Here is a 23,216-nt window from a genome sequence, read left to right as displayed (position 1 = left end):
GTTTTCTATGCATCTGATCTTTATCAAAGAGCCTCACTTTTTCAAAATTAGGACACTTTACCTAAATTCAGAGTGATTTAGAACGTTATTTCTCAGGTAAAGGATTGCTGCTCTTAAAAAAAAATGAGACTCTCCATGTTGACGGTGTGTAGACAGCATTTATAGAAAGGGAATGTTCATTGTTCTCTGACACAGCCTGGCCCTTCCCCTCATAAAATAGTCAGAAGAACACAACTATCACAACTTGTATCAATTTTCTCCCAAATTGTTGAAGAAAGAGAATGATATTCTGGTGCCATGGCTGCTAGGAAAATGGTTGTGTGTGTGTATAACTCTAGGGGAATCTCATATGCGCAGAAATTAGCTTGAAGGTGACTGCCATGGGGAAATGGATTTCATCTGGTAAACCCAGGATATTTTAGGCTTTTAAAAATGGCTTTATTTCGATGGTTTTACTCTCATACACTGGACAGAGACCACAGGGGCTAACGGAAGTATAAGTAATTGAGGGGATGTAAGCTATGCACGGAAATCTCTGGAACCATGTGTGGTTGGAAAAAGCCCTCCAGGTAATTCTTATAATCCTATCTACAATGTCACTGATCTAAACCACAAAATATACAGTATTACTTTGTTCTACCTGTTCTTGACCAGGGATGATTCCTCTTCTCCTTTTCCCGCCTCTCCCCATCCCCCTAATAAGATATTTGGCAAAGTCTGGGGACAGTTTCGGTTGTCACAACTTGGAGGGGGAAGGCAGTGCCAGCTGGTATCTTGTGGGTAGAGCAGAGGGGCTGCCAAACATCCTCCCATATACAGGAGAGCAACCCCATCATAGAGAGTGATCTGGCCCCAAATGCCATTAGTGCCACAGTTGAGAAATCTTGCAATAAACCTCTCTCCCATCTTCATTCATAGGTTTTGATATCACTTCCTTCTACAGTGACTGATTGGCCATTTAGACAACCTCGAATTGAAATGAAAAGCCTCAAAACTCTGAAAAAAGTGTTGCTTGCTATTGTTAATCTAATAGTTTGATTTTTCATGAACATCCATCTGAGGGTTGTCCATTAGTTTGGCACTCCTTTGTAATGGACTATAAGATTGCGCAATATAGTCTGTGATTAACATAATCGTTGAAAATAAATATCCTTTTTACTTTTGCACGATTAAACATATGACATGAAGATGAAATACAAAAGCGAACACTGGCTTTAGCACTATTTTTTTGTTACTATGTAAGAATCTGGAAAATTCCAGAGCACACCCACAGATTGGAGAGAATTTGAATAATAGCTAGTGGTCTAAACCCTTTTTTTCTCAGATGAGGATACTGAAGTCAAGTAACTTTCCCAAGGTCATTTCTTAAGATTTCCTAAAAGGGAAATAAATTATTTTCGTACATAAAGACCAGCTTAAAGATTTTTAACTTTTATTTTAATAGCTCAAAATATTGAACTAAAATCTAAATAAACTGCATTGTTTTAAAAAGAGACCTAAAAGAGCACCTTTTTAGGTCAAGTATGCATACTTGTCAGATTAAATAAGAGGTTTTTTAATGAAAACAAATCAAATTAATTCTAAGAAGTGTTTTAGCAAAGAAGCCTCAGGCTAAGAGCCTCTTATCTTCATATTTGTTTATTCCATAGTTTAAAAAAAAACTTACCATTTTGCTGTATTTCTTTTTTAGTTATACTATACATTTCTCAAATATTTTCATGCTAAATAGCACCTTTTTTTTCTTTTTTTTTAATACTTTTTAGCTCGAGGCTTGAGACAGCCAAGCAATAAATTACCACGAAAACTCATTATATGGAGAAAATTGGTATTGTCAGAAACTAAAATGTATGAAAATGGATCTGAACCCAGTGGTGTCAGTTTTAGATTGTGTCTATATTCTATAACTTTGCTATTATAAATTCTTCCAGAGAGGATGGATAAGGAACAAAACCGCAGCTAAGCGCGCAGACCATTGGCAATGGGAGATTAATTTTCTTTGACTGGGATATTACCTTTGAGTTACTCATTATTGTTACCTTGGGAGTCTCAAATATGTCTCACCGTCTAAGCTGTTACCAAGTAAACTTAAGAGGAATTTGCAATTACTTTCAGTGTTTCAAGTAAGATAGCTCTTTAATAATGTAGAACCCCCCCAAATATTCTAATTTTAAGTGAAATTATAAAACAAATCAGAACTTTAAAATTTCTTATATACAGTGTTAGAAAAAAATCAGGTCATTTTCACAAATGAGAGTTTCTTGAAATCAGTGGACTTTGAACTGGCTTCATATTGCTAAAGAGTTTTGATTTTTTTCAAATCTCCTTTGTCTTGTTTTGAAATGTCAGAGATGAGGAAAATGAACCCACAGGGAAAATGTATTATAAATATAAATAAATCACAGCTAATATTATTATATTTTACTCAGAATATTAACATTAGAAATAAATTATCTTAAACCATATTCTCTCTTTAAATTATAATAAATGCATTTTATAATAAGTAACATTTTAAATGCCTTACATTCTTTGGTGAGACTGACAATGCTCCTAAAATAAATTTATCTGTTACTATTTTGCTGGTTTGGATGATTATAATATCCTTTTCTATTTATAGCATTAACAAATATCAAAAGTGTATTTCCCCCTGTGTTCAAGTATTGCATACCCGTCACTGTCTTCTCAATTTGATAAAGATAAACATTGGCAATGTCCAGAGGAAATACGGAATATAAAGCCAAAATCTGAATATTGCCTCTTCCTATTTTGGCCCATTGATAAAGAAACAAGAAATATATTTGCATAAAATTCTATCTATGTGGTAATTTTCCTCTTTAGCGGTATACATTATATTTAACACCTTTGAGTCTTTTTAATACAATTCTATTTTCATTTTCACAGATGGGGTACATACATCCACTGAGATTGAGGCCATACATGTGTGCATGTGTGTAAAATGCCCAGCAAGCATCTTTGGGTGAAAAACACACAATTTGAATTTTCAAAATCTTCCCTTTTCCAGTGCTTCAAGTCCCTTCAGAACAAATTTAAAAGCCATGATTGCTTTCCTTTGATTTTATTATGAAATTGGAAGAAATGACTCCTTCCTTTACCACCTTGAACTTCCTAAATTTCTAGACCAAATGAAACACCCGAACCATTTCCTCTCCTAGTCTTCACCAAAATAGCAATGCCTGACACAGAGGGGATGATAAAGAAACATGATGATCCGTGATCTCCCCCGGAACAAAATTTCATTTTATAATTTAGCTATACACATTCCTCACGGTGTTTCTTCTAACCTATTAGGCTAGTTTAGGAGATGCCATTTAGATCACCTATATCGCTCTAACCTGACCTCAGGAGAATTGGACAAATACATTTCTGAATGGAAATAAAGAGAGAATATGGTCATAAGAAAACTGTAGGATTTAGTATCTTTCAATGAGTTTCTTTCTCCCTAATGCCCTGTCTCTCACTGAATGCTCTGATTCCCACATGGGTCACTAATATAGGGAGAAATGGTAAGACCGATGTCCAATTGCTTTTTCCTCATTTGCATGCCAGACGCCATGGGCAGTGTAACCCGTGCAAATTAGAGCGGCTACGCTTCTGCAGTGCTCCCCTCTGCATTGCCCTGAAAGCATGTGAAGTCGAAGGTAGTCAGAGATCCAGCCCCACTGCCTGCAATGTGTCTCGTGATTAGATACCACACCATCACATCCATAAGGCTGAAGACCGCATCATACTCATGGAAACCTGAAAAATGGTCCCTTCCCTTTTGGTGTTTGCACATTCATTTCAGTATTCCTCATGAGGGTTTCTGCCAGGTGACTGATTTTAAACAAAAGAAAATGAAACACCTGTCGTTCTGGAAGAGAATTCAATAATTCCTTTTTTTTTTTTTTTTTTTTTGTTCCGTTGTTGTTCCTCTTGATTAACTCAGCTCTGGGGCTATAAATTTCAGTGGCACGGGGCTTTGGGGCGGGCCATTATTTGATGTGGTGCCTCTGCTCCCCAGGGAATGATGACACATCAAGTGAGCCATTGTGGTAGCTGGAACTGTGGGAATTGCTCTGTTCTGTGACTGATGCTAGATTTTGGTACAGTAGCAATCAAAGAGGGGAAAGGCCATGACCGTGGCTTGGGCAGGAGTCCCAAAATCCCGGGGAACAGTTGCTCAGTCCATGTGTTTTCCCCTTCACTCTGAGGGTGACCTATGTCACCTTCACAAAATAAAACGAGAACCCAACGTTTGTATATATGTGTCCACACAGAGCGCACATACACATATATATGCATGTATATTCAGAACTGAACTGTCTCAGTCTAGCCATTGGTTTTGAACAAAGTCTAAATTTACTTCATCTTTTTTTTCTAGTTTCTCTGCGCTACAAACATCGTTTTCTTCGCTCCATGCAGCCACTATGTTTGTAACAGTTCTATCTAGAGCTTTCTTTTCTTGTTGCTTAAGCTGGAGCCCTGAGTTGCTGAGAGATGTGACTTTGGTCGTCTCTACAATTCATACGTGTCAAACGAATTTCTCTTTTGTAGGATCTGACGGCATTAGCCAAAGAATTACGTGAACTTCGGATCGAAGAAACAAACCGCCCACTGAAGAAGGTGACTGATTACTCCTCCTCCAGTGAGGAGTCAGAAAGTAGCGATGAAGAGGAGGAAGATGGAGAGAGCGAGACCCATGACGGAACAGTGGCTGTCAGTGACATACCCAGACTCATGTAAGAGAGCTGCTTTCTACATGTCTGTCGGGGCGGGTGAGGTCTGCAAACGGAGAGGACAGGAAATAGGAATTAAATGGAAGATCATTTATGGGTCTCTGGCAGGATCAACGGACTTGAGTTTTGTTTTTTGTTTTTTTTTAAAGATTTTGTTTATTTATTTGACAGAGATCACAGGTAGGCAGAGAGGCAGGCAGAGAGAGAGGAAGGAGGAAGCAGGCTCCCTGCTGAGCAGAGAGCCCAATGTGGGGCTTGAACCCAGGACCCTGAGATCATGACCTGAGCCGAAGGCATCGGCTTAACCCACTGAGCCACCCAGGTGCCCCGAGACTTGAGTTTTTATTAGAGCATAACCCTACAGTTACCTCTCTCCACAGACACCGTCCCTTGGAATACACATCAGGGCTCCTGCCTGTGCTTTATCCAACTACTCTTGCGGGATTGACTCTCCCTTTGGTGACTCTCCCGTGGTTCTTGTCATCTCCTGGGAAAAATGATATTGACAGCCAGACTGTTGGCACGTCCCTGTCCCCGTAGAACTGCAAGAGTGGAATTATGGGCAATGACACTTAGGAGTTAAATTTAACAACAGGAGACATATTTCATCCTCCCTTCCCGCCCCCCGCCCCAACCACCAAGGGAAGAATGCGCCGGAACGCAGGGGTTAGCGTCCCAGCGAAAGATTCCAGAATCCAATCATCCTGCAGAGAACCTTCTGAGTGTCTGACTTAAATATATCCCTGTTATCATTTTCTTCTTCATTGTCTCTCTTATGTGATCCTTTTCTCTATGGACTGTGACTTTCCCATACCACCCCCTGCCACGTTCTGTCCTTTCCTTTGCAGTCTTCGTTTGCCTATTCATACCTGAATTTATGCCTACCTACATTCCCCTTATTATTCACTTATGTTATGCTATAGCCTTTACTTCTTTTCTTTCCTTTATTTAGTCTCAATTTTTCTTTTTCTTCTCTTCATTGGACAGGGTCCTCTGAGAGAATTCCTCTGCCCTATTGCTTCTCTAGTTTAAACAAACAGATTCGGACAGTCACACTCAACGTTCATTTCTCACTCCCTCCCCCAAACAAACACTAGGTGCTGTTGCTCTGGTTTGGTATAAATTTGACAGAGTGTGACACGGATGGTTCCAGTTTGCTCTTCACTCACTTCCATTTCTTTGGCTCTGCTACCGAGCCAAAGTCATCACACTACACTGACTCCCTATAGAGAAGATGCCATTTCGGGTCACAGATTACTGTCCTGTCCAGCAGAGACTGGAGGGGGAGGGCTGGCCTGTCTGCAGGGAATGTCATCCATTGATTAACAGTCATTACGTACAAGCAATTCTGAGAGTCGAATCCAATTATCATAGCTGAAAATTTATACTTGTTGTTCTGCTGTTGATTACGCAGTTATTGACAACCATAAATGTGTTAAAATATGACATTTGAAACAAATTGCATTACATTGCTTTTTTAACGGCAAATAAAATTGTTCTAGAGGCAAAATCACTAATCCAAAACATTTCTGCAAAATATGCTGGTCCTTTCAGTTTTTATCTTGACTCAGCAGTGGTTAATTTTTCTAACAGATGTTTTGAATTCCATTTAAGCCCTGAGCCTACTACTACTAGGGTAAGGGCTGGATTATGACTTTAAATATTGATAAAACTTCCACTCTGTGTTCTACAACAGACTGAGGGCTTTGAGACAATCAGCAAGGGCACACACATGCATTCTGCCTTGTAAGTGTATATCCTAGTTGAAGAGAAACAAGATTATATGCAGAAACTTCAAACTAATATAAATATTTGGAAGAATGACCAAAACATCCTTGGAAGATTGATTTTATATATATATATGAACTGTCTTGACATATATATATAAATAATCGGAATATATATATATAATATCTTGATATATACATATATATATCAAGACAGTTCATTGCCACGAAGTGTATACAAAAAGAGCTTCTCAGAAATGGAGCCCAGCCATTTAGACAAACAGCTATAGATCCTAATGCTCAAAACAACATCTTTTTTTATGGGCCGTGCTGGTTTCCTGTTTGTAGTATAAGGTAGGACCTATAAGAGTGTACATAACTAAGATTATTTCCCTAACTAACCAACTGCACTATTTCCCAATGCGTCATGAATAGACCAAAATTATGAAAATGATTACCTCTGGATTATATAACTATGAGTGGTTTTTATTTTATGTAGATCCCCAGTTTTATGATGAGCATTTACAATTTTTATAATCAGGAAAAAAAAACCGAAGCTTTCTAGAACTAAGCTGATTTGTGTCAGGTCAAGCAAGCGGAAGCAGCACCCTCTTGTGTCAGCATCTTCCCTCGGTGTCTGCGCCTGCGTCAGAACAGTACGTGCGAGGCCCAGTCTTAACCATTAGGACCATCTCCTGCCGGCATAGCCCTGGAGTTGCGTGCAGTCTTATCAAATGCTGTCTGGATGACGAAAGCCATTTATGGTGTGTCCTCTTCATTCTGTTACCGCAGGAAAGCCGTGGTTCTGACGCCTTGCCCTCCCGGGCTGTTGTGTGCTCCCCTTCCTCGCTCCTGATCCTCTCTGCCCTCCTGTCCATTTTTCCAGTTCTGGTATTACTAGTGTTGTGGAAGCGTGGCTTCGATCCTGCTGGATTCTAGTGCCCTGCGACCCTCTTCATCTCTGGGGGCTCATGATCGCCTCAACTTATACTCCAGCCAAACTGACCTGTCAGTTCTTGCAAAATAATGCCTTGTACTGGTCCAGCTTTGTGCCTTTCTTGCAATGAGCTCTCCCTCTGTTTTGCATTCCCATGTACCTCGTGCCTTGTATTTGAGTATTCATGTCATGCTTTTATGCTCTTCCGATGCTAACGTCTTTGGTTTCAAGAGCCATGTCTTCCTCAGCTTTTTTCGTTTTATTTTTGTTTTAAAGAGTGAGAGAGAATGCATGGCAGGGAGGGGCATAGGGAAAGGGAAAGAGAGAATGAGAGAATCTTAAGCAGGTTCCATGTCCAGTGCAGAACCCAATGTGAGGCTCGATCTCACGACCCTGAGATCATGCCTGAGCCAAAATCCAGTCAGACGCTTAACTGACTGAGCCACCCAGGTGCCCCTTCCTCAGCTTTTCTACCCACTACCCAATCCCAAACTAAGGGCCATTCACAGAGCCCTAGATGTGTACTGAATTGAATTAAATCAGTACCTACGGGAACACTTTGACAAATCCCATTAGAGGAAATTACTGTTCTAAACCTGGGGCCTAACCACAGTAAATTTCCTATAGTTTTCCTTCTAATCAGTGAAAGTGTTTTGTCTTGTTTTGTTATAGTCTTTATAGGAATTTGGACAACTAATTGTTCCCACCCTGACTCTATTTGGAAATAATTTTTAGAACAAAAGGATTACTTTAACTCTAAAATGTTTTAGTTGTTTTGGCCTGAGTGTTTTTTTAAATCATTGCCCTTTTTTTTTTTCATTTTTTTATTGTTAGTAAACTTTGTTTTTCTAGAACTGTTTTAAATTCACAAAAAAATTGAGCAAATAGTAAAAAGTTCCCATTACCCCTCCTACTCCCTGCACAGTGTTATCCCTATTATAAGTGCAGTATGTTCGTATGTACTTAATAAACCAAAATTGATATATTTTAATAGTCTGTTCAGATTGCCTTAGTTTTTACCTCAAATCTATTTTTCTGTATCAGGATCCCATTCAGGATACCATGTTACATTTAGTTATTTAGTTACCGTACCTATTTAGACTCCTGTTGGCTGTGACAGGTTCTCAGACTTCCTTTGCTTTTAAGGAACTTGGCAGTTTTGAGGAGTACTAATTAGGAATATCATAGAATTTGACTCTACCGGAATTTATCTGATGTTCTTGTCATAATTAGATTAGACAAAGGTTATGGTTGAAGGAGAAAGATCACAGAGGTCATGTCATTTTTATCACTTTGTATCAAGGGTAAGTACTATATGACTTAGGACTCTTGGCATTGACCTTGATCATCTGGCTGAGGTAACGTTTGTCAGGTTTCTCTACTGTAATGTGATTTTTCCCCCTTTCCACACTTTACTCTTTGGAAGAAAGCCAGCCTGCACAGCCTGCACTTAAGGAGAGAAGAGTTACATTCCTTTAGGATGGAGTCTCTACATAATTTATTTGAAATTATTTTGCCGAGATTTATCTCCTCTCCATTTATTAACTTACTCAGTCATTTATTTATAAGAACATAGATCCATGGTTATTTATTTTGTACTTTGGATTATGATCCAATACTGCATTTTGCTGCTTGAATTGTTCCACCTTCAACCACGGGAAGCTCTTTCAGTTGGCTCCTAAACACCTGTGGCTGACCTACCCCAATTACTTTCTGACACTGTAAGGGGTTCCAGGCATATCCTGTGTATTTCTTGTTCGAGTCCTGGAATCAGCCATTTCTCCCAGGGTCCTTGATTCCTTTCATTAAAGAATGGTATCAGAACCAAGATACGGGCATGGGATGTGCTCCTGGCTGCTAGTGTATCATTTCTTGTAGGCCCTTTCAGCTGACCGAACAAGGATATATATGTGTGTGTATTAACCCCTTATGTACATGTATCTACAAGTGTTTCTACATATAGCCATCTGTATGACATTAAATAAAAGTTTATCCTGATATCTCCAACTCTGACCCATGAACACATGGATCATTCTAGCGCCCCCCCCCATCCTTACTTGGAAATTCCCACACCAACAGTGGGAAACCACCAGCATTTGCTTAATTGTTCACATGGACAGCAACGTCAGAATGCTTAACCTGTATGCCCACGGGAAACAACTGCAGCCTTTAGAGTTCCTTTTACCTTTAGTCTTATGGGACTCCGTTCATTTCCAGAGTTACACAGGTCAAATTTCCCCATTCCTCTCTTAGTGAGATTTTTAAAATATGTTTGTAGTGCAGTAAGATTCTCTTTTCACAGTGTGCCTTCTTTCCTGGGATTCACAAACCTCCTAAATGATGTATTTTTATTCACATACATCAAATTTCACTCTCCATACTATAAAGTTCAGTGACATACCTGAACAAATGTTTCGGTCATCCTGTAATTACAATTATAAAAAAATTATTTTCGCATAGCCTGTATATAAAAGTGATCCAGGGGTGCCTAGAGGATGTAGAGGATAATGTGGAAGCAGAGTGGAGAGCCACCTATACCATCCCAGTGGGGCTGGGCTGGGGTTTGAGAGCCTGGACTGTAGTTTAAAGGATGAGGTACCCAGAGGGAGGCAGAGAATGTAAAAGAACCATTCAGGAAGAGAAGATAGACTAAAGTTGCCCAAGCGTTTTGGTAGCATGATATGTTTAGGAAACTACTAGAAGGCACATCTTGTTCAAGTTAAAAATGGAAGGTAGGTTTTCTTGAAACCATAAGCTAGAGAAATAGGCAAGGACCAGATAAAAGAAGACTTGTAAGCCACAGGTTTATCCTATGGTTAGCTGGGAACTCCTGAAGTTTGAAAGCCTGACATGGTCAGGGGAGCAAAGAAGGATGGAGTGGAAGGGTCAGGAATAGTAGACAGGCAAGAGGTCAAATACCCAAAGTACCAAAGAGCAGTCATTGAACTTGAGAGCTAAGATATGACTTAAGGAGTTTCCTTGAGATGCTAGAAGTCAAGTATAGACAGCAACAGTTTGAACAGTGAACCTTAGTATTAGAAGGAAGGTACCACGCCTTTTAAAAAGAATTCTGGGAGCACTTGGCTGCCTCAGTTGGAAGAACATGAGACTTCTGATTTCAGGGTTGTGAGTTCGAGCCCCACAACAGGTGTAGAGATTGCTTAAATAAATAAATAAACTTTTTAAAATTTTAAAAAATAAATCTATAGAGAGGTGATTTGAAACATACAGAAGTCTGTAGGAATTTTCCATAATCAAACGCTGTCATTGGTAACAGAAAAATTAATGATGTTGTCAATTAATACAAGGTACACAGAGTGAGCAAATATGTATAAAAGGTTCATAATAAAATAGACCAATTGTACACACCAGAAAAACCTTAAACTATCTAAGAGAAATTGCTCACCATTCTAGACAATTGACCAAGGAAGAAATACAGATTATTGTATTTTATTCAATCAATAAGGACTATTACTAGTAGAAATGATACTTTTAAAAACTCAAAACAGCACAAACTGTTCACCATAAAAATTTATCATAAATGGAACAATTCTTCGTCATAAAAGTGGGTTAAGCCGCTGCCTTCGGCTCAGGTCATGATCTCAGGGTCCTGGGATCGAGTCCCACATCGGGCTCTCTGCTCAGCGGGGATCCTGCTTCCTCCTCTCTCTGCCTGTGCCTCTGCCTACTTGTGGTCTCTCTCTGTCAGATAAATAAATAAAATCTTAAAAAAAAAATGGACCTGGGAAAAAAATAATCTCAGTAAAAATATGGAGCAAGAAGAGGTCAAACTGTCGGTGGCTCACACTATGCCCTTTGTAAAACTTGCTATTGACTAAAAATTGACAGGTGAATCAAATCCTCTTAATAAAATTGACACCTTTATAACCAATCCAGACAAACTGTACTTGATAGAAGTACTGACCGCAGAATCCTTTGAGAGATGTTATGGATAACAATTTTGATTGGCTTACTAAATCTTTGTTATAGAATCTACATAGAAAAGAATTGGATCCTATGATGATAATTTTACTTTCATAATAATGAAAACAAATAAATTGGCAAAGAATTTAACTGAAGCATATTGAAAATTGATCCAGGAATTGTCCTAACGGAGTTAGTTCTAGAAAATATCTTTTTTATGAAAATTTCACTCATATTGTCATATTTCTGATTAAAATGGGTAGAATCAAACATCATCAGGGTAAAAATATATATATAAGTGGGCCAAAATATCTTTGACCTTTGGACTCCCATGAAACTCTCTGATGGTGAAAAGGAACTCAGTTGCACACTGTCAGCCCGGTGGTGGCTGCCACCATCCATGTAGCTTCTGACAGAGGCAAAGAATGTCTCAGTGAAGAAGGGAAGTGACCCCCTTCCTAGAAGGCATTGGCTCTTTATAAATGCTTCATTTATTGAATTATTTGTATCACACAATCTTGTGTGGTGTGATAAACAAACATTGAAGGCAGCTTAAAAAACATACATACAAGGTAAAAGGAAATTTCAAATAAATGAGCAACATCACAGTTTTGACAACTATTCTGACTGACCAGTCTAGCGATATGTCAGGCATTCACTGCAGTGATTCCTTTTACCATGTCTCTGGGACACTAGTAATGTCTCCTTTCTGGGAATACAGTATTGAAATTGCTTCTTTGGAATTTCTTCCCAAACACATCGGTTCTAAAGGAAATTTAGATTCATTCAATCCACTGCTCCTGTTAGTAGTTTCGGCGTGAGTGTCTTGCTATGCATTTCTTCTTCTTTTTTTCTTTTTCTTTTTCTTTTCTTTTTTTATTTTATTTATTTATTTATTTATTTGGTGTGGACTCATCTTCTCACTTCTTTGTTTGGATCTTTAACATATGTCTTCTCTGTCCCAGAGATGTCAGAAATCTGGTGTGTTTCTTCTTTCTTGAGTTGAATATTTCATCAGATGTTTGGATTTTGATAGGATCTAGGAGATCAGAAATGTGGGGTTTTTTTTTTTAAATACTTAAGAAACAATTAAGAGAACAAAATGGTGAAACATATAATTAAAATACCTAATGAGAAAACAAGCCTTGATGCCTTTTTTATTTTAATAAACCCTCACTAAAAGAGAGGCAGCTGCGGGCCTGGGTGGCTCAGTCAGTTAAGCGTCTGCCTTCAGCTCAGGTCATGATCCCAGTATCCTGGGATTGAGCCCTGCATCAGGCTTCCTGCTCAGCCAGGAGTCCACTTGTCCGTCTGCTCCTCCCGCTGCTCATGCGTGCACTCTCCTCTCTCTCTCTCTCAAATAAATAAATAACTTGTTTAAAAAAATAAAAATAAAATAAATACAGGATATCAGTGAGGCCCACATTGGAAACTGAAATCCTGTGGACGAACTACGTCACCTACCTGGTTCTCAGTTTTCCTTAATGATAGATATATTCTGTGCGCCAGGACACATGGAAAACATTAGTCTCTGCTCTCAGAGCGTATGTCAAGGTCCTGTTACCTTCTCCATTACATCTTAAATGCAAGAACAAGCTGGAAACATACACCACAGTGTGGAGTCATTAGAGAGGTTTTAAAAAGTATTGCATATTGGTAAACAGCCTAGCTGATGGATGTCCTGGTAAGCCAAAATTCCCTTCATTGATATTTCTTCTCCATAAAGAGTAGAAAACCCATTTATCAAACAATTGCACTCCTTCCCGCTCTGTGCCCAGCTCGATGCTAGGTATATAGCAATCAGCAGACAAGACTGCCCTCACAGGGGTTATGTTCTAATGAAACAGAAGGCAAAAGTCACAAGAGACCCAAAAAGATACAGAGTCACAAACTGTGGTGAGAACGAATAGGAACAGGACAGAGGATGAAGAGAAAGAAGAGGGGTTGATGGGGTAAGATCTCGATGCTGAGACAAGCCTTCTCAGGAGAAGTTATCATTTAAGATGAAGTGTGGATACTTCAGTATCAGTATGAGAAAGGCAACAAGCCAAGAGCCAGGGTGGGGAGACAGTTTTCCAGGCAGAGGGAACAGCATGTGCAAAGTGCAGGTCAAGGTAGCCTGCTGGTGGAAGAAGGAGTAGGGAGGGCTTGGAAACCCTGCGGAGCCTGGTGGGCAGTTTCAGGCAGTTTCGTCCTTGGAGAGTCGGAAGCTTGTTCGCTAGGGCTGCTGCACAGAGAGCAGGCGGGGAGGGGATGCTGCAGAAGTGGACCGCCTGTTCAGGACACCCAGAAACCGGCATTCCCTAAACATACATTGGTGTTAATATCGCTCCTTCCCATCTCAGACCCACAGGAGCCCCGGGGAACACGGAGCAGTACAATGTGGGAATGGTCGGCACTCACGGGCTGGAGACCTCTCACGCGGACACTTTCAGCAGCAGTATTTCAAGAGAAGGAACCCTGATGATAAGAGAGGTAAGTTGATATAAAAGCTGTGCAGAGGAAGTGCATTTCTTGAGTGGTTTCGATATTAGAGCTTTCGCGGAGAATGCTTACGACATGTAGTGTAAGCCTTGTGGATGGGGCTGGGCAGGGGCACCGGCGCTTCTCAATGGCTGAGTGATTTTAATTGTCCACCGCCTCCTTTCCTGTATACTTCTAAATCTTCTGCAGTGTGATTTAATTACATTAGTCCAGATTCTTCAGTAGGAGCTATGCAAATCGGAATACGGAATTTGAGCCTGAGGATAGAAAACTGGCAAACCCAGATGTTTCCTACAGCAGGAAAACAGAAATGAATGATCTCGCTCAGCAGTATCCGAGGCCTTGTTATGCCTCCTCCCCTCCTGGCTTTATCCTTGTGGATTTTATGTAGAAAATGCCTACAAGTTCCAAGAAACGGTGATTTCATCTTATCTAATTAAGTCAACATTAAAAAGGCTATTAAGCTATTTTGATGAAAGAACAAAGAAATATACAATCTACTTGGAAATGTACCTTGGCACTATGTAGGATTGTGTTTTTTTAAACTTGAGGCACATCATTTCATTGGGGGTGGGGGGAAATTGTCCTCCCACAGGCAGCCCGTCCTCACGGCACCTGTGCCAATGGGAAGGGCCTTGACAAATCAGAATTTGTCTTCTTTTCTCTCTCGCTTCACTGTCATCATGCAAGTTTGACCCCAAGTCCTTGCCTGGGAGGAAAGTAATGGCTGATAACATTGGGCAAAAATGACTTGATGTCTCCCTGTGTCTGTGTTATCATCTATAAAATTTCATAAACAATAGGAGATGACTCATAAGATGACCGGGAGGATTCAGTGAGTTAACACGTGTAAGCATTCAGTTAACGTAAACACAGTGGACTCCCGAACAACACGAGTGATAAGAACTGTGTGGATCCACTTACACATGGATTTTTTATTTCAATACAGTCTCATTCTGTAACTGTATTTTCTTGTCCTTATGATTTTCTTAATAACATTTTCTTTTTTCCAGCTGACTTTATTATAAAAATACAGTGTATAATACATATCCAGAATATGTGTTAATCAACTGTTTATGTTATTGAATAGGCCTCCGGTCAAGAGTGGGCTACCATAATAGTGAAGCTTGGGGGAAGTCAAAAGTTTGATTCGGATTTTCAGCTGCCCCAGGGGATGGGGGGATCAATGCCCCAGTCCCTGTGTTGTTCAGGGATCAACTCAATATTATTTTATCTCCCTGTCACCACAGAATGGAGTTCTTCTGTTACTGGTTATAGCTCCCCACTCTTGCCTCTGAAACAATGTATATCATCTGTCATTCTTTAGCCAGGAGAGTTTGGGAAACCATCAGAGCAGGCTTTGCTCTCCCAAGAAAGAAAGGAACTGTAGTTTTGAGATGAATAAGGCCTTTGAAATAATAATTGGCAGTTGGGCTGTAACTGGAAGAGTAGTTCACAAAGCAGCTTGCTAGAATCTCATTATATGGCCTTGCCGAATCTTTGAAGTAGGCTTTAAAGAGTCCTATCCTGTAAGCCTGGACTAAGAAAGGGACTTGGCTGCCACAGTTGACATGACATGGCACTGGCTTGTAAATCTCCCAGCGCGGTGAGTGGAGAACCCCAATGCAGGTGTGAAATGCTGCTATCACTCTCTCTTGCTACTTGGAAAACCTGAGGGAAAATGTTCCAGGGTGAGTTACTCTCTGACTCTAAATAAAAGAACTCTGATTTCTAACGCGGTTTACAGTTGGCTTGAGTCTTTATGACAGAGTCGGTACCTGGGAGACTATCAAGAGGCACATTTTCAGTTCAGTTACCAGACATATCCAGAAGGCTCCATGTTATTTAAAGCACTCCAGTATCTTAGGGCCACAGCCAGTCACTTTGAAAACAGCACTTCCCAGTGTCTTATATGAATTTGATCTATGGAGGACCCAAAATCTTTTGTCTCTCAGTTTCTAGAATTTTTGCCAAAAGTGGATTTTCAAAATAACAAACCTTGAGTTGGAATCCATGAAAGGAACAAGTGTTAAAAAGTTGAATGCAAATAAAAGTATGGCCCTGACAAAACAATGAGAAAAGAAAAACTCACCATAGAACTTAGCTTATAGGGTGCTCTCATTCAGTTCCCCAAGATGGACATCAAGAAGAACTCACTTATGTCAGCATTCTCACTTGAGTGGACAAGATGGTTCTGGTGGATACTGGCTCTATGACCCACTGTCTCGCCAAGGAGCACAAATTTAGTGCATATCCAGGCCCTCTGGTTTTCTCTCCCTATCCTATGACCCTATAGGACCTTTCCCTACTCAATTTCTAGAACCCACCAACACCAGCTGTCGTCTCCCGCTTTGTCCATAGGGACGCATCTGCCAGAAGAACTGTTTTGCCTTCCTCACTGCCTCCACTGCCCACTTCTTACCCAGCAAATTCCTATGGGTCTGCCTCAGCCTTCCCTTTCTCCTTGAGACCTCTCTGGGACTGCATGGGCCTCTGTCTGTAGCATCTTTCTTACTGACCAGGTGGTAGTAGGAAGTAATCAGAAAAATAATCCATTTAAAACAACTTAAGGAGGGGGAGAAAATGTGGGGTGTGTATCAGAGATAGGGGCATAAAAACTCAGGGGTGTTTCATACAAGGAATCTAAAGGCAAAGAGTAAGTTGGGAGTCTGTGCAGGGTTAGAACCAAAAACTAAAAAGCATCAGGAGTCCAGGAGCTTTCACATGCCCATCTCTGGCTCTCTCACTTCCTGTCTCTCCTTACCCTCATCTCTGCTTTCCTCGATGCCTGTCTCTCCTTGGCCTCACTTCTCTTTCCTCCAATTGCTCCTTTGTCCTTCCTACTCCACAGACCTGCTTTGTCTCCATCTACATGCACGAGCTCTCACTTTTCTCCCTCCCCCACCAATCACAAGAAAGGGACCACATCCCACCCAGTTCAGCCATCCAGCAGAAACCGACCAGTGTCTCTCGGCCCCAGCATTAGATGCAAAAGGGAATTTGATTCTGCGTGGTTCAGGTGTCCACTCCAGGTCTGATCAGCTACGGCCGAGAGCAGAGCCACGTCGTGTGACAACAGCCCAAAACATCTGGGCTCTGCCACCAGGCCCCCCCCAACTGCAGCCCTTAGAACCCGTGCCACTTGGAGCAGGTCAGCTGAATTTTTGCACTGCAGTTTTTCCAGCTGTGAAATGAGGATAATGAAAGCTAACCTGTGGAGTTATCTTACGGACTGTGTGGAATACTGTACCTAAAGCATTTGGCACCGTCCCAGATACATGTCGTTGGTCGGAACATCTTAGTGCCCACCCCCATGGGAATGGTGAGGCTGGAAAGACTATAGAAATTGCTGGGCTCTGCAGGGAGGTCCTGGGAGGCAGGGCTGTTCATTTATCTGTGCATTCCCAGCAGAGTGCCTGGCACACAGAAGGTATTTAACTCTGAGCTGCTGGATGAATGGACAAAAGGATTGGCGTGGGGAAGATTCAGGGCTCTCCCCGGATTCCTTCAGGCTTCTCACTGTCTGGGCCTTTTCCCCGCGTTAGCCTCTTCAGGATCTTCTTTGCTAAGCAATGTGTCTGTATCCCTTTTTGGCTTGAGGCAGAATGCTGGGGCTGGAATTGAGAACCTGTGAAACTCTAAAGAGATACCATGTGTGATTTATGCTACTGAGAGATTGGGGGAAAATGGTTAAAGGAAAAAAAAAATCTTCTCAGTATTTGAACAGAAGTTAGAAGGAAGGAAAAGTTGCCCAGTATACATAAAATTGGAGACATTGAGATGAATCAGGACTAAACCCCATAAATGTCATTTAGAAGAAAAAGCTTTCAGTGCTGAGAACCGGCACTAGTACCTGGATAAGCCCCGGGGCAGAAGGAATCCAGAAACTACCCCTCGCTGGGGCAGCCTACTGGCCAGGAGTGTGCTGCCAAGAAACAGAGCGTGCCTCTGTTTTCCAGTTATTTCTCAAACTCCCTGGCAATACCCATTACATGCATCCTTTCAGGAACTTGGGAATCTGTTTCATCATCTACCCCCTGCCCCAACTGCCTCAAAAAAAGTGCCTCCTTTCACTTTTAGCCAGAAGCAGGTACCGAGTGGTCCTTGCAAGACCAGGACAGGATCTGGAAGGGGGAAGTCAGGCCAGTGAGCCCATGCCAGCCATCAGGGGAGTGCTTCTGCCTGCTCCGATCCTAGCTCTTAACGCCATGTTCAGCAAAACACGTTACACTCAGTAGGCACTCAGAAATGTTAGGTGAATTAATGAACGAAAGCAAAGGCAAAGAAGGGACTCCTTACGTAGTCACGTCTGCTCTAAGAAACCTCAGTGAGCTGGTCACCTAAATGTTAAGTCAGGAAGCACAGTACTAGCCAGGCCTACAGTGTGGGCACTGGCTTTTAGGAAGCAGAGTTGTCTTTTAATCCTGTATTTCTTCCCTGGGATTTTTGGGAGGAGGCTTTACTCTCCAGAGCAAAGATTTCCAAACTTGCTAACAGTTATGCTAACAGTAAAAATTTTAGAGCATGCCAAATAATTACAATGTTTTTTTGTTTGTTTTTTTGTTTGTTTTTTTTTTTTAAGAGGGAGAGAACCCACACATAGGAATTGGGGGAATGGGGGAAGAAGCAAAGGGAGAGAGAGAGAGAATCTTAAGCACTATGTGGGGCTCGATCTCACAATCCTGAACCGAAATCAAGACCGACTGAGCCACCAGGGGCCCCATAATTACACTGTATTTATTTCTAAATCATGCGTGTGTTCTACTACGCATATTCTATGTTTTTTAAAAACACCTTAAAGGACATTAAAAAGGAATGCTATAAACAATATTTCAAATGCTTTGCTAGTCATGATGACTTCCATTTTTTTTAATTTACTTTTTATTTATTTTCAGCATAACAGTATTCATTATTTTTGCATCACACCCAGTGCTCCATGCAATACGTGCCCTCTATAATACCCACCACCTGATACCCCAACCTCCCATCCCCCACCCTTCAAAACCCTCAGATTGTTTTTCAGAGTCCATAGTCTCTCGTGGTTCACCTCCCCTTCCAATTTCCCCCAACTCCCTTCTCCTCTCTAACTCCCCATGTCCTCCATGCTATTTGTTATGCTCCACAAATAAGTGAAACCGTATGATAATTGACTCTCTCTGCTTGACTGATTTCACTCAGCATAATCTCTTCCAGTCCCGTCCATGTTGCTATAAAAGTTGCGTATTCGTCCTTTCTGTTGGAGGCATAATACTCCATAGTTTATATGGACCACATCTTCCTTATCCATTCATCCGTTGAAGGGCATCTTGGTTCTTTCCATAGTTTGGCGACTGTGGCCATTGCTGCTATAAACATTGGGGTACAGATGGCCCTTCTTTTCACGACATCTGTATCTTTGGAGTAAATACCCAGGAGTGCAATTGCAGGGTCATAGGGAAGTTTTATTTTTAATTTCTTGAGGAATCTCCACACTGTTCTCCAAAGAGGCTGCACCAACTTGCATTCCCACCAACAGTGTAAGAAGGTTCCCCTTTCTCCTCCATTTTTTACTACACAGCACTATAATCGCTTATGAGAAATTCAAAATTAATACTGGACATAAGCCCATAGTTTCATATAATCTGTAGATTATTCCAGTACATTTTTTGGTAACTCCTGTTAGATCTGATTTATTCATCATTGTTTTGACCTCATTACTGATAAAGAGCCCTGTGGATCTGGTTGATATCATCTCTGCATTTTCTTGGGGTACATGGTACATGAGTGGATTCTTAGCATTATCTCGCCCAACCTTCTCATTTCAGCAATATTTTAGGTCACGTGTGTGTCTTGTGGATTTGTGTCTTGTGACCTGGTAATATAATCTGCAAGCCCAGGTAACTGGTGTGCTCACAGGCACACACATAAATATGGCAGAAAGAGATAGTGTGGATGTGGACCTCGGGTGCTGTGCCCCTCCACCTGCGTCCAGCATTCCTGTCTTTCCCAGGGAAACCCCACTTCCTGTGTGGCCCTGAAGGCCCCTCACACAGAAGCAAAAGGCCCCATGGTCAGTCCATATACTAAATAGTAGCGAAGTTTAACTTCTTTATTTTCTTAGTAAAACAGAAATGTGAATGTTATCTTCCTACAGACCCCCAAGGATCCATTTGAAGACCATTGTGCCTGTGTTGTGTGGAGGGTGACATTGCTCTGTGGCCTTTGCCTTCCTTCTCTAATCCCGTCTAATGCTCCCCATGTGTTGTGCCCCCTCAGACGTCTGGAGAGAAGAAGCGATCTGGCCACAGTGACAGCAATGGCTTCGCTGGCCACATCAATCTCCCAGACCTAGTGCAGCAGAGCCACTCCCCAGCCGGGACACCAACGGAGGGCCTGGGGCGCGTCTCCACCCATTCCCAGGAGATGGAATCTGGGACTGAAGTAGGTGCTGGGCAACAGCCTCAACAGCTCTGTTCTCACTGGGTCGGAGGAGGGGAAGGATGGGAGGTGGGGAGCCGGCTTCAGGAATGAGGCCTCGCTAAGCTCCCTGAAATGTGTTCAGTTGGTTTCTAATACATAACTACTTCTACAAATACTTTAATAGGGGAAAATCACAGAAAATCTACAAATACTTTAATGGGGGAAAATAAAGGGGAAAATCCCCTTTAATAGGGGAAAAGCACAGCAGTAACTGTTTTCAGATATCATCTGGCCCCAAACCTATTTTTACAGATGAGAATATTGAGGCTCAGAGAGGTTCAATGACTTGCCCAAGGCACACAACTGGTTTGTGACAGATCTCTGTAGAACTGGGATTTCCTATCCCCAGGCCAGTGGTAGAAACTTCAGCCTGTAGAGATCCCAAGGCCAAGTTGAGGTTCATGTTTACATCAATTGAGTCAGACTAAGCTGGACCTAAAATGAGGTTGAAATTATTTGTTAAATGAAAGATAAAAAATCAATAGATAGGTTCTGTGAGCATTCCTCTTCCTGAACTCCAAATTGCATGAAAAAGGGAGAACTGAGAAACTATCTTTCCCATATAGAAACAGTCCCTGGAAGCAGCGTGAATAAATCCAGTTGGCTAGGCAGTGCTCGTAGGGGTGGTTCTCCAGGCTTGAGCAGTGGAGGAGTGCGTGGTGCTTGGTCATTGCTGTGCAAATAGTCCCTTGAGTCACATAGACGCCCTGAAGCTAATGACGAAGCTCGCACAGTGGTGTTTTTGGTACTGTCCACACACTTTTTATGATACACCCTTTGGATTCTAAAGCTGTTGAGCAGACGAGCTTTGTCTGCCCCAAGGGAAAGAGCACAGAGGTGCGTTGCAGGGTGTGGCATCTCCACAGGTATTCTCTGCCTGAACACCTCTCTCGGGACCAGAAAGAGCCCCAAGGGATTGGATCTGGTTCAGATTCTACTGCTGCTCCAGTTCTGAGTGGGAGTATTAGTACCTGCCCCACCTCATTCACCGACTTCTTCGAAAGATCAAAGGAGAGAACATACGCGAAAGTTCCGAGAGGAGCTGGACTGTATGTTCAGGACAAAATGTTGTCGCGTGGACATGCTTCCTTAGTTGGTTGCCGGTGGGGTCCGCTTTCCTTCAGATCCTGTGGTCAAAATGAGGTTGTTTTTACTTCAGAGGAGAGATGAGCTCTGTCACCGGGGTCATCTTTACCATATGGCCCCAAATGTAATTTGCTCACTGCAGCTCTTACAGTCTGACGATTAATGGGGCCCTTGCAAAGGCACATGGTGAGTAACCAGCTGAGACCAGGAGAAGGTGGAGAGAGAGAGGCACACACTTGGACTCGGGGGTTAGAGTGTGAACAGCTAAACAGATGGAAGAAGCGGTTATCATTTTAAAGCCCAAGTAAAATATTCCTGGCATCGTTCATTCCTATAGTGTTTATTTATCTGCTTTTCTTAATCCTCTTGCATATTGGTTAGTACGGCATGGGGAGCAGCACTAAGGCCTCCTTCACTCCCTTTGTGGACCCCAGAGTGTACCAAACGTCTCCCACTGATGAAGAGGAAGAGGACGAAGAATCATCAGCTGCGGGTAAGCTAGAAGGCCTGGATGTTTTAGAAACAGCTTAGGTTTCCTTTCTGATAAGATCTGATAAAGAAATGAATTATTGGCCTTGTAGTTAAGCCATTTTCTGCTTAGGTCCTGCCTTAAAGGGAAGTTGGTTTTTGTTTTGTTTTTTTATTATTATTATTTTTTTTTTTTTCGTAGGATTTCTAAAACAATTTCTTTCTCTCCATTTTTTTTTCCCATCTCTTCTATTTTGCTTCTGGTAGGAACCCAGAGGTATCCAGGGGCCCTGGGAAAAGCTGTTCCTCAGAGACCTCCAAACTTACCACATACTTCTCAAAAGCAATTTCTGGGTACAATGCTGTGCACGCAGTAGACACTTAATAAGTGCGTGTTGAGTTGTGTTGGGTTCTAGGTGTGTGCTTCCTATCGCCTGGGTCTGGCTGCTTTAGGGCAGAGTCCTGCTTTCTGGACTTATGCAACTCATTAATCATCAGGGGAAGCTTAGGCCAGTTTGTCAGTTGAGGAGACAGGATTTTAAAAAATAAATCTTCCTGTGTATGCTGTAGTAAATGCTATGTTCAATTTTGTGAGATGAATATCTATTTTCTTAAACTACCCAAGTCATATCCATAAGTCTGTTTTACTAATGGATAAAATACTGCTTCTGTGAATGACTTACACTGTATTCTACTAAAAAAAATGTATAAAATGTGCATAGTTGCAGAGTTGACCTGCCTTTTCTATAATGCCCACTAAACAAGGAGAAATTATAGTGTTTTGACGTGCCTTCTCCATATCACCACTGGTTTTTTAAGATACCACTGACTTCTCTGATTCTTTTTTTCAAAGCTCTGTTTACTAGTGAACTTCTTAGGCAAGAACAGGCCAAACTCAATGAAGCACGAAAGATTTCAGTGGTAAACGTAAACCCAACCAACATTCGACCTCATAGCGACACACCTGAAATCAGAAAATACAAGAAACGATTCAACTCGGAGATACTCTGTGCAGCTCTGTGGGGTAAGTGCTGCTTTTTACCACTCATTAATAAATCGACCCTCAAACCTTAAAACCTGGTGGAGCTTACCATCCGGAGAGCAGTGGTTGAATCACGGGGGTCAGAGTTCCGACTCAGGACTGTCTTGGCCTCAGGAGAGATCCAGGAGCAGTTTTACAAGTAACAAGAGCTGATACCCTCACTCCCAGGACAACAAGATCAGATTCAGAATGACTTCATCACATAATCATGGTGGGCTAAAGTCAGTAAGAGAACGAGCTGCCACTTACCACACACCGACTATGTGCCCAGCACTGTGTGATGTGCCCGCACTCAGACTTTGTGATCCTCGTGTATCCTGCAAGGGGAGGAAGAGCATCACCCCCAGTTTACAGCT

The 23,216-nt window shown here is 41.6% G+C and overlaps 1 protein-coding gene across 5 annotated transcripts in view; it reads left to right on the top strand.

Moving 5' to 3' along the window:
- The window catches only part of TNIK (TRAF2 and NCK interacting kinase), a 388,557-nt gene that overhangs the window by 345,087 nt on the left and 20,254 nt on the right, over nt 1-23,216 (top strand). For all 5 annotated transcript variants that reach the window (XM_044251788.1, XM_044251786.1, XM_044251789.1 and 2 more), the window contains 5 exons: nt 4,552-4,736; nt 13,667-13,796; nt 20,061-20,225; nt 21,732-21,843; nt 22,672-22,842. In XM_044251788.1, coding sequence (XP_044107723.1) covers nt 4,552-4,736; nt 13,667-13,796; nt 20,061-20,225; nt 21,732-21,843; nt 22,672-22,842 — 763 coding nt within the window. The remainder of the gene's footprint in view (nt 1-4,551; nt 4,737-13,666; nt 13,797-20,060; nt 20,226-21,731; nt 21,844-22,671; nt 22,843-23,216) is intronic.

The sequence above is a fragment of the Neovison vison genome, chromosome 6 (genome assembly GCF_020171115.1).
Source record: "Neovison vison isolate M4711 chromosome 6, ASM_NN_V1, whole genome shotgun sequence".
Lineage (NCBI taxonomy): Eukaryota > Metazoa > Chordata > Mammalia > Carnivora > Mustelidae > Neogale > Neogale vison.
The sequence above is the reverse complement of the archived record's forward strand: the minus strand, read 5'-3'. Positions and strand labels throughout refer to the sequence as shown.